Below are 11661 nucleotides of genomic sequence, written 5' to 3'. Positions count from 1 at the left end.
ACCCCATGAAAGCGTATCTTTTTGAGCCCCCAGTCTGCACCAGTCCAATTATTTTCCTTTTTTTTTTTTTACGAACTCCTCTCATTTGGAATCATCTTAAGTCCCCCCCTTACGGTGCCCCTGCCCCCCCGGGAAATGTATTGACTCCGAGTCAGCCTAGAAGGGTCTCTGAAAAAGCAGACACAGCCCTGTTTGTGTGCTTCATTCTTTAATTAACCTTGCTGGTATTTCTTGGTTTTAGTGGCCTATACTGCCAGGTGACAAGCTATCACCACCGTATTATATAATTAGTAACGTAGTACTACCCTTGGGAAAAACAATTTGCAAAAAAAAAACAAAAAACATGGTTAGATCATGTTTCACAGGGTCCAACGTAGCGCAAAGCGTTACATCGGTGCACTGGCAGTTCCCATTGCAGTCCTCTCGTATTATTCTTCCTCATTTGCAGTTTCTTTTCTTTGCCACATGGGGGCAATATCTTACCGACTGTTGCTAATAAGCCTACATGACTATCGTTTCTATGTCGTATACATAAAGTAAAGGAACATCGGGGGGCACCTCACTTTAAAGTATCCGTATCCTACGGCCTAACAACACTATACACTGAACTGTAGAATTCATCAGTGCCTACATAAAGTGATTACATTACTAATGCATCTAAACATCATTTCTCAATAAATATATAATAGAAAAGAAATGTGATTATAGGAAATACAAAATGATAAATAGTAAATATTACGTATTTAAAATTTACGTATTTTATTTGGGTAAAAGAAATAGTAAGGTCCCACCCATATTATTCCTGTATAAAAACAGGGCTTTTGGCCATTGATGATACGGGTTAAGGATAGACACGGATTGTGCCTCTGGGCAGAAAAACGCATGAGCTCCGGGCGTCGCTTGCTTGTAGTTCCTCGTCGGGTCTCTAGTCCAACACCTTGGGGGGAGCAGCTCAAGTCCCCGCCACGCCGCCAACAAATTCCTGAGCTGCTCGGCCTCCCCAGCTGATAACCATCCTATGCTATTCTGTACAAGATGGCGGTTTCGGGCACGGAAAAAAACGGAGTTGTAAGTATATAGCGAAAAATCGGCTCTGCTGCGTTTTATTGTTCCCTATTTATGGATCGTGGAAATGCGTGCGTTGCGACTGCGATCACGATGAGTCCGTGTATGTCATTGTGGCTCCTAAAATATGTAATGCAGCGGCAGAAATCCACTGGGCACATGCATATAGGTGCATGTACGAGTGGTTAAAAAATCAATGCGGCTTCTGCGGTTTTTGACTCTAGATGCTGCGCGGTCTTGACAGCATCGTCTATGAATTTATGTTCCGTGTCACGACTTCCAGCGCCGCTGTACACGATAACGACACGGATACAGTCTTGCCACATGTTTTTACACGCGTCCGGTTTCTGTATTGTTTAGGTTCGCCACTAATTCTTCCATATTATTTTCCCTGCGATCAATCCCCGGTTGGTTTACACGTCAAAAATGTCTCTCCCCGCAAGCTCGTTTCTCACTCTTAGCAGTGCGTCGTTTTTCCCAGTTTATGTTTCTTTGTGCTGGAACAGTTTATATATATATATATATATATATATCCCCACTGACTGATGTTTTTGCTTGTAATAAGAATACGGAAGATGAACATCTGAACAACTCACTGAGCAACCCTGGTCTGATTTCTCCCGACAAAGAAGACATGACACGGTTGCTGGTAATGTAATTCTGGTCATTTTTAAGCATGTTACATGCCCCCCTAGTTATGCGTGGTTTGAATGATAATATGAGAAAATACCGTGGCTTCCACAGACTGTTCCGTTCAGCGGCCGTATCAGAGGGGGCATGAAGCCGGGGAAGAAGATCATTGTCATGGGCATTGTGGATCCTGACCCCGAAAGGTAAATTCACCGATAAGCCATGTGTCAGCCTATTTTTGTATGAACAATGTCGTGCCAGTGGCAGTATTTCGGGATTAAAAATCGATAAACAGATATATTTTACTTATACTTACTTATAGATTTGACTTTTAGTCTTAGTTTTATATTATTTGTTTAATCGGTGCCTACACGAAAAATCCTTAATCTCAGTTTTACATTAATTCCAGTTTTACATTGCTTACATTATTTTATGTTATTTTCTCTCTTTTAATTGTTCAAATGTTCGTCTTATCTTAGTTTATTTTATTGTGCAGCATTTTGGTTGACACTTGTATTTTGAATGTGCTTTATAAATAAAGATGGCTTGACTATATTTTAATGTAACAAGTTTTAACATTTAATGCAGATTGGCATTAAATCTCTACTAACTTTGATTTCAGTTTAGGAATTAAATTATTCAAATATATGAGTTTATGGGCAGATTAAAGATTAGGCCTGGAAAGTTTGAATGGGGATCATTAAAATTCACACTGACAAGAGGGAGGCGGCCTCCTTTGGTTTAAGCCAAAGATATTTGCGTGACTTTCAAATGCGTTGTTCAATAGGTTGTGACTTATCTGTTCAGTCATTTACATATTTATGATCGGAAGTGTTATAAGTTATTTCCGTGATTATATTAAGAAGAGTTTCTGTACTGATGACGCTTTGCAACTTTGAGCGGAATTGTCTAGTAGTGACATAAGAACAGAGGAATGATCCATTTTATTTTACAATAAATAAATGATTTATTAATCTGTAATGTCTTTCGATCAAGGCATCTCTTTAGACCTTGTGTTATATCCAAAGATGCACGAGGTAAATGTGTTGTAATGGGAGAATGTTAAGCACTATGTAAAGCAATCCTAAGAATGTAGGCCCGCTGCTTGGTTTACGCTTGGGGAGGTTGGGAATGTATTTTGCTATTTTATTGTTATCTGAGTCTTAAATCTAACGTTTTCGCAGTTTTTAAAACATGATTTTAAGACGGGCATTTTACTAGAAGCAGTGTGGGTTGATTTATTGCTGAAGGTGCTACGTGAGGCTTAAAATGATGTTCTTAGTGGGACTTGAATCTAGAAGCATTTAAGTCATAAATTTGTGTCCTTCTGTGATGCTTATAGCTCTCCTGGAATAGGGATTAACCAACTGTCCTGCTGTAAATGCCCAGCCAGGATTCAATGAATTTTGTAAGATGTATGTTATATGTATCTTAAGGCACCTTGGAGCAGATGGACGGCGTTAATGTCCCCTTGTCCCCTAGCTTCTGCATCAGCCTGACGTGTGGGCGTGGCTCGGAGGCGGGGCCTCCCCCAGATGTAGCCCTGGAGCTGTGTGCCTGCTTCGCCGATAGGCAGTTCCTGCGCCGGGCGTGTGTCTCTGGCGTGTGGGGCGAGGAGGAAGCAGCCATCGCCTACTTCCCTTTCATACAGGACCAGCCCTTCCGGGTATGCCCCCCCCCCCCACCCCCCGATTCAGCTTGAAACCAAGATGAGATAGTAGAACCATCTCTTTACCTTGCCCATCTTTATCTCCCCAGACAGATATACAGGTGAGAGTACATTTTGAGGGTCACAGCCAGGGCTGGAAAAGGAGCTCATCCACTTGACCCAGTAATTAACTAGCAGAGGTGGACAGTTCAGGTCCAGAAAGTACAAATCCAGACCAAGGGTTTGTTTCAACCAAGTAGTTGAGGACTCTGTGACTATGACTCATTATACTCAACTGCTTGGTTGAAACAAAATCTTGGCCTGGATTTTTATTTCCTGGACCTGAACTGTCCTCTTCTGTTAACCAATATAGATGAAGTTGAATGCAAAAAATTGAACACTAGCCCACCAGCTAGTAAAAAACATTGCATGTCCTGCAACATGTTTTACTGAACTAGCCTAGTTGGCTAGTAGCAGAAAATCTTAAGCTGGTCCCCTGCTCGTGATGCAGCTCTGACCAACAGTGGTTATTTGATCCAAAGAGTTCCGTCCAGTGGTGGAGATTTCAGGCTCAGAGAGTACAAATCCAGACCAAGATTTTGTTCCAACCAACCAGTTGAGTATTGACTGTGACTCTTTATACTCAACTGGTTGGTTGAAACAAAATCTTGGTCTGGATTTGTACTCTCTGGGCCTGAAATCTCCACCTCTGCTTGCATCACATGCATAATTTTTCTATGTGCCCTGGGATTTAAACCCATAACACTGGCATTACTAATACAATTTGCTACTTGTTGAGCTACAGTGCTGCCAACATAACTTTTGCCAGTTTACACCAGGTTAACTCCTTAACAGGGTGCTTTACCTGATTTGGCGCTGCATGTATATCCAGATAAACATTTTGACAGGCTGCTGATGTAGGACTGATATCCGCTAGGCAGAAACATAATGAGAACTGGGAGGTTATCTGGCAGGAGCTCCGCTCCCAGTACGCTGGGGGGGGCTGATTTGTGTCCCAGCTGAGCTCTCAGTTGCCGTTTTTTTTTTTTGCTTTGAATGAGCTGAATGAATGAATCTCATCGTACAAACATAATCGGACACATTAGCTGCGATTCGTTTAGCTATCCACCGAAAAACCTATTTTTATATTTATTAATGTGTTTTACTCCCTGAAGTCGTGGCTCATTTTGTGAACCGGTGGTGACTTCGTTGTTTCAGTAGGTTATAAATGATTGAATGGTCTGTCTGCTGGATCATTTTGGAAGAACTACATAAGGGAGGCACATTTTGCCAGGATTGAGAGTTTACTTGTAATATCAGATTTGGTTTGATGTGAGTAAACAGATTATGGGTTCTTAGTGTTTACATGATAAAGGTGAATATAAACTAGCAGGGAAGGACACACGTGTTTCACAAGTACACAGATGGGTGTGAAGCTGCATTACTGTCGCTGTTGTGACGTTTGTTAAGCGTAAAGGTCTAGGTCACCTCTACCCCCCCAATGTGTGTCTCTGTGCAGATCGAGGTTCACTGTGAGCACCAGCGCTTCCGCGTCTTCGTGGACGGACACCAACTCTTCGACTTCTACCATCGCGTGGCCTCCCTCCTGACCATCGACACCGTGACGATACGTGGGAGTTTGCAGATCACCAAGCTGGGATAACCCTGCGTTCGGAGCACGCCGGGGGCGAGGTGGGGAGTTTGGGGGGGAGGGGGGTGTCCTCTCACTCCGAGTCTGTTGGACCTGCTGGAGCATCAACCGTGGTGCCGAGACTGACCCCCCCCTCCTCCCTGACTACGCTGCACCTCTCACGCTCTCTCACGCCAAGGTGGACCTACGAAATCCGCCGCTCGATGTTCTCACCCGAGGGGTGGGGGGGAGAATTCACACAAGTGCGTCTCGGTCGGTCGTACGAATAAACAATAAACAAAATTAAACTTAGTGAGTCTTGACACGATGTATCGTGTGCTATGTCATGTCGTCCCGTCGGAGAGCTTCCCTGTGGAAAAACGACCTTGAAAAATTACCTGGAAGTGCATATATTAATGATTTTTTGTTGAATTAATAAATCTATAAACTCTCAGGAAACAGCTAAAACTGCTTTGTAACATGCATTAATAAGATTTTCAGAGGAAGGTAGGAGCGTCAAAGGGAAACGACACTGCAACAGCATGGGATGATTTGGGGAATTCTGTCTCACTACATGGGCATTTTAAGCTATGAAATTTGAGGGCTGCCAGACCGACGGTTGGTCAGGTGACTAAGGCACTTCCAGGTCAGAGTTTTGTAAATACGGAGTTTGTGAAATACGTGTTCGCCACGTCCGTTTGACGTAGCGAGCGACGCAGGGTTAGTGCGTGCTAACACAGGCAGAATTTGTTCAGGGGTAATAACAGAGGTGACTGGTTGACTTTGCCTGGTGGGGGGGGGGGGGGGATCTGCAGTGGGGGCCACGCTGAACATTTCAAGTCAGGCGTTCATGAAGACGCGAGTCGCTCAACAGCTGCCTCATGTCTGACGGCCATCCTGTTCCCTCCAAGACGTGCAGGGACAGGACAACAATATGCAATTTCGAACACCTACAAACAAACGTCCCTGTGACGGGATGCACCCTATGACAGTTGTTACCTTTCTGAACTGCCTGAATGTAAAATATTTGAATAAATATTTTTAAAAACAAACCACAGTAGCTAGCAAAAATTTAATAATTCTGTCACGGCTTTTGAGTAGAACGTAGCAGGCTGCAAATCACGACAATAACTGTAGCGTCTTGGTAATTTTTCCCATTCTTTGCTCGACAAAGAATTATAACCCATTACCGTATTTATTTTTAGCAGCGTAGCAACCAGTTGTGATATGCTTTTGATTTTGTTTCTTACCACGAAGAAACACAGTAGTCTTTTATTGCCGCTTATACTCGCATTACTGTTAGAGGTTAGTGACAGTGACATAGTAGATAGAGCTGGGCTGTTAATTTGTTTGTGTAGTGCGTGCGGTTTTGTAGGTATGGAACTTAGTGAAGGCAACCGATCGGCTCGTGTTTTCTCTGCGTGCTGCGGCGGCGTCTGAAGCTTTTCGCCACGCGCCGCCCGTCCTTCACCAGCACTCCTGTGGATCGCCTTGTTCAGCTTCCCCTAGGCGCCGCCTCGATGAAGGATTTGTCTTTTTTTGCGCACTAACATGTCAGATGCTGAGAGCTCTGGGTCCACCTCCAGTTTGAGGTGGAGCTATTGACGTGGAGGGCGATTAATGTTTACACCCCAGGTGGAGAATCAGGTTCATTAGCCACACCAGTATAATTATACTGTGCCGTGGTCCCTTTTCCAGTGTTCCAAGACTCCACTTTCTTCTAACTGAGCTTGATTTAATTTGTTTTGGCCAGTGAACAGTAAGCCACAATGCATTATATATTAATTCCTAAAATAGATCAGTTCGGTTATAGTGCAGCTTGGAATCTGGAGATGTTACATGAGAGCTGATGAGACAAATATGTCCACTTTGCACATCTGCACTGGGGACGGGGGAGGTCCAGTCCATCCCCAGAATGGTTTAGGAAGGACTGATTAATACTGGAAGACTTCCAGTGCTCGAAGGCATTATGAAGGTGTACAAAAAGCTGCTTCAACATGCATTCAGAACTACATTAAACCTGAAGCATGTGTCTTAAGCACTGACCAAATCTAGCTACTAAAGTACAAAAGTTGGATGCTGTATATGGCACTATTAATTCCAGATTAGTGACATGTGTGTTAGTTTTCCTTGTTGAATAATTCTGTTAAACCCATTTCAGATCATTTTAGACAATTTTACACTAATTTATTGACTTTTGAAAAGACTCTTGATGTAAGGTCAAGCAGCCCTATTTCTCCTGGCCTCATATGCAAGTTCTGCTTACATCTGTTTTCAAATGCTTCCAATAAAAAAAGACTGAGGGATTATGATGAGGGAAATGCTGAATTGCAGTGCTGCTGAAACCGTTAACTGTCTGGCTCTGAAAGGGGGTGTTCAGACGGACGTCGCCGTTTCCTGATTGAGACCAAACCTTGCCCTGGCCGTCTCCATGGACACGCTGTTCGAATGCTAAGCAGGGTTACAGACTGACGGCATCAGCGTGGTGTTTTGTACCGAGCGTGCTTCATAATTGGACAATGGTGTACTGTGTTCCCCAAACGATTTTTTTTTTTTTAAACAATGGTGTTTTTCCCTGCTCTGTAAACAGGTCCAACACACATGTTAAGACCAAAATCCTTTTTTTTATTTAAGAACGTGTACTTCAAGGGTACAATGTAAGCATCACCCTGTGTTATTGTCATTTGTTATTGTCACTTGTCTGCTTGTTTATGAGAAGTTTTATATAATCACTGCATCATCTGTGATATCTTAACTAGACTGTGTAGCGTTCACAATTTTTTTTCTATGTTTTGTTCAGAGTCTATGGTTGTTGTAATTATTGAGTTTGCAGTTTTATCATAGCTAATCCATATTGTCTTGATGTCATTTTAAAAAAGTAATTGTTTCTGGACAACATGAAGAACACCTTCCCAGGGCTAGTAGTAATTCTTACTTTTGTACACGAGACCACAGAAATCAGGCATCCAGGTTTTCTGTGCGAAAAGTGTGTGCAGCTATCCTGCCTCATCTTCTGCTTGTGTGACAGCAGAATCCTGATCGATCCTGATCAATCCTGAAAGATCTGACTTTTAGCCCTACATAACTTCCTCAGTCTTACATCATCTAAATGAAGGAGAAGTCCATATTTCTGAAAGAAACCCTTTTGAGAATGTCTGTGTTGGTGAGGTTCATATTGCGTTGAAATGTTTTTTTTCCCTCTTCGAATTTATTTATGAACTAATAAACATATCAAGTGGAAGTCTTGATGGCGTGAATCTCCTTTCTGAAGCCAAGTAGGACAAGTGGCCCATTTCAGAACAAGACGACCTCTGTGTGGCCACTTTTCTGGAATGTAGAATGCTTCAGTGTCTTGTCGTTTGCCTCTTAGGTCAAGCAACCAACTTTTTGATGTTTGACGGGATCCTTCCGTGTTCATGACGCTCGCAGGTGACACACGACAGACAGCTCCAGGTGAACTGATAGATCTTTTCAGAGGCTGAATATTGATTGATTTGACCTGTTTGCTTAAGAAATTGCCAAGCCTGAACTTCTCAGCTTGCTAAAACGTCCAAGTATTTTCATCATCGTAATGAAATCGTCTCCTTGGGAGATTTAAAACCCGCTATTGCTTTGTCAGTTTTTTCATTTCTTAATCTAAGTGCCCCAAGGGAAATCCCATGTGTCATAAAGCGGAATACAGTTTAGGTATAAGACAAGGCTATACTGTGAGTCTGGTGGCTCCAGCTGAATGAGTTGGATGTTTAGGCACCTCCAATGAGTGCTGACTGTCCTTTGTAATTTCCAGGCTTACTGGACTAAAAATTGATTGACGAATGTCAATGAGAAACAATAATTGGTTCTCCTTGTCCCATTTCACCAGAAAGGTGTGGGTCTTTGCAACCTGCCAGCTTTCGCTCAGGACCTGGAAATTGCTCTGCTGTTTATGAAGCCTGGATTTGTCATTCACCTGCTGACAGCAGAGCTTTGATGTTTGCACTTTGTGACATTGTGCAGGACATGACTAATGGATATTATGTGAGCCCTATTCAAAGCCATACATTGGCCATGTTAACAGATTCAGTCAAAGGCTGGTCGTAATATCGGTTTGACAGCTAGTTTGAATAGAGAATAGAGGAAATCTTTTGTGTAGGAGGCAACTGCGAAGGACTGTGTTTATAGGGGCTATATAAACAAGGGTGCAAAAATTAATTGTCGCCTCACTACTCGCAATTCAGTTTGAGCTATTATTGAATCACTCTTCTAAATATTTTTTTTTAATTTAAAGTAGTTTGTTTAGCGGAATTAACTAAAAGCACTGTACTCCACTGAGTTCTCAGACCAGAATTTTCCCAGAAATGTCCCTATGAGGTTTTCGGACATCTATTAATAGGCTGGCAGAGTGGAGAAGAAGAATTTAACTAATATGTTATTATGTTTTATATTTAACTTTGGGCCATTGGATATTTTAAGATCTTCGAGAGAGAGGACAATAAAATGAAATCATGAATCATCATTGATGATGAAAAACATATAATGTATATAGATATAAGATAAGGTTTCGTTTGGCCACATGGTGAGCATGAAGCAGGGGCATCTTTCAGTGGGATGTCGGTGCGTCACTGAGGGCCCCCACAGTCACATGCGAGAGGCCACAGGGGGGTGGCAGATCACCGAAGCCACATGTCTTTGAGCTATGGGAAGAAAACCAGAGTCCCTGAAAGGAACCCACATAATCACACAGAGTATTTTAAATAACTAATTACATACTTTAAAAAGACCAATAAAGGCATCTGTATCTGTAGAATTGGTATAGCCTGGTTCCAAATATCGTCATTTAATTTGCTGAACAATTCTCTGGGTAGCGGTATAACTCTCTCGTCATTCACAATGAAAGATTTCAAATAAAGGTAACATTTATTGCGCTCGCCGGTTTGATCACTATCCCTTTCAACGGTCTGCAAACGCACTGTCGCCGAGACGATCCAGCTGCGTGGTGCCCGCCCAGTCCCGTGATTCACCCGACAGAAGGGCGCAACAATCGCGCTATTGACGAGTACGAAGTGCCGGGAAAGTTAATACCCACAAAGAGACAAGAAAAACACACAGCTGCTGCGTGTTCTTTTCCGTTTTGTGATGCATCCCCCCCCCCATTTTTGAATGAAAAAAAAAAAGAAGTTTAAGCCAACATAATTACTTTAATGACTTGTTATTGCAAGATCAGTTGGCAAATGCTGCACTTCAGAAAAACAGATAGTCAGATATACAACAATACCAGGAGCGATGACATTAGAACCGTCGCTAACTCATGTAAAACAAAGTTTTGAAAATTTAATTAATTATGCAGGTCAGCGTGGTGACTCAGCAGGTAGCACTGTTGCCTCACACCCCCAGGGATTACGTTTCAAGTTTATTGTCATATGCAGTCCGCACAAAGAGATGTTTACTCAGACACCGCTCACGGGTATTAATGAATAGCAGTAAGCAGCAGCCTCCGACAATAAGGACACAGGACCAATGAAGAACGCGGTCTATAATGATATTAAATGACACAAACGTTGCATCACAAAACAAACAGCAAATGAATGGTGGTGATAAACTTTACAAATGACAGGAAGTTTTGATATATCATGTGCTCCTGTGTTGTTTCCAAATCAGCTGGCTGTTAAGCAGCCTTATAACAGGTGGGACCTTTAGGTTCGAATGCTGATGTGTCCATGCCGTCTGCCAGAAGGGAGGAGGGACAAAGGGTGTTTCCTACCTCTGTGTGTGAGAGTCGCTGGTACTCCCCATCTTGTGGGGGTTTCCTGTAGCTACTCTACTTTTCTTCTTCAATCCAAAGATGCACAGTTAAGCTGATTGGTGCCTATTAGTTGCCCATTGTGTGTGAGTGTATGTGCCCTGTGACTGGCATCCCGTTCATGGCTACCCCAGATTTGTGCCCTCTGCTAAAAGCTAAAGCCCCCCTGTGACCCTGTCCAGGGTAAATTGGTAGAAGATGTATGGATTAAAGTATGCACTAAATAATTGTCACCGACTATACATTCATTTTCCATGCCTGCTTGTCCTATGCAGGGTTGCAGGGGTCCGGAGCCTATCCCGGAAGTTACAGGTGCAAGGTAAGGAATAACCCAGGACAAGGCACCATCCACCGCATGGCGCACACACACACGCACACGCGCGCACACACACACACACACACGCGCACACACATACACACACACATTCTTGTAATCATATCTTTGTGGGGACCATCCAGTCATTTCTATGTCCCCTTAACCCTTGGATGGAGTGGTGGCTCTGTGGCTAGGGATCTGTGCCAGTAACTGGAAGGTTGTTGGTTCAAATCCCATGAATGTCCAGAGTCATTCAACTCCATTGGGCCCTTGAGCAAGGCCCTTAACCTGCATTAAGACCTTAAAATTAATATATTTATTCGGGGATAAATAATTTTATAAATATAAATATTTTTAATTCTAATTTGTAACAACCATGCAAATTCACCCAATTGGAAACAAGTCAGTGAATGTAGTGCAACAAACACTGGAAAAGCAAGCAGACTGCAAGGTTCCAACCAGATCTGAACTTGAAATCCTCATTCTGTTGACACATATTTGTCTATCATCACCTTCCCCTTTTTTATTAAGTGTGGAAGTAAGACTCCAAGCGGCAAATCTTCTAAACTGTTCAGTTTAAACCTATAATATAC

General features: G+C 42.7%; 1 protein-coding gene across 1 annotated transcript; it reads left to right on the top strand.

The window, feature by feature from the left end:
* Positions 1-821: 821 nt before the first annotated feature.
* Positions 822-8214, top strand: lgalslb (lectin, galactoside-binding-like b). Its single transcript, XM_023839395.2, has 5 exons — positions 822-1068; positions 1631-1714; positions 1810-1898; positions 3178-3361; positions 4863-8214. The coding sequence occupies exons 1-5, from the start codon at positions 1036-1038 to the stop codon at positions 5004-5006; spliced, it is 534 nt and encodes a 177-aa protein (XP_023695163.1). The 5' UTR covers positions 822-1035; the 3' UTR covers positions 5007-8214.
* Positions 8215-11661: the final 3447 nt, after the last annotated feature.

Source organism: Paramormyrops kingsleyae, chromosome 3 (genome assembly GCF_048594095.1).
Source record: "Paramormyrops kingsleyae isolate MSU_618 chromosome 3, PKINGS_0.4, whole genome shotgun sequence".
Taxonomy (NCBI): Eukaryota; Metazoa; Chordata; class Actinopteri; order Osteoglossiformes; family Mormyridae; genus Paramormyrops; species Paramormyrops kingsleyae.
Note: the sequence above shows the minus strand (reverse complement) of the source record. Positions and strands in the feature narration are given on the sequence as shown.

Excerpts from the sequence above, each read along its gene's own strand:
- lgalslb (XM_023839395.2), top strand. The coding sequence starts at position 1,036 with ATGGCGGTTTCGGGCACGGAAAAAAACGGAGTT. Across the intron at positions 1,899-3,177 it reads GTGGATCCTGACCCCGAAAG|CTTCTGCATCAGCCTGACGT; the intron begins GTAAATTCACCG and ends CTTGTCCCCTAG. Across the intron at positions 3,362-4,862 it reads TACAGGACCAGCCCTTCCGG|ATCGAGGTTCACTGTGAGCA; the intron begins GTATGCCCCCCC and ends GTCTCTGTGCAG.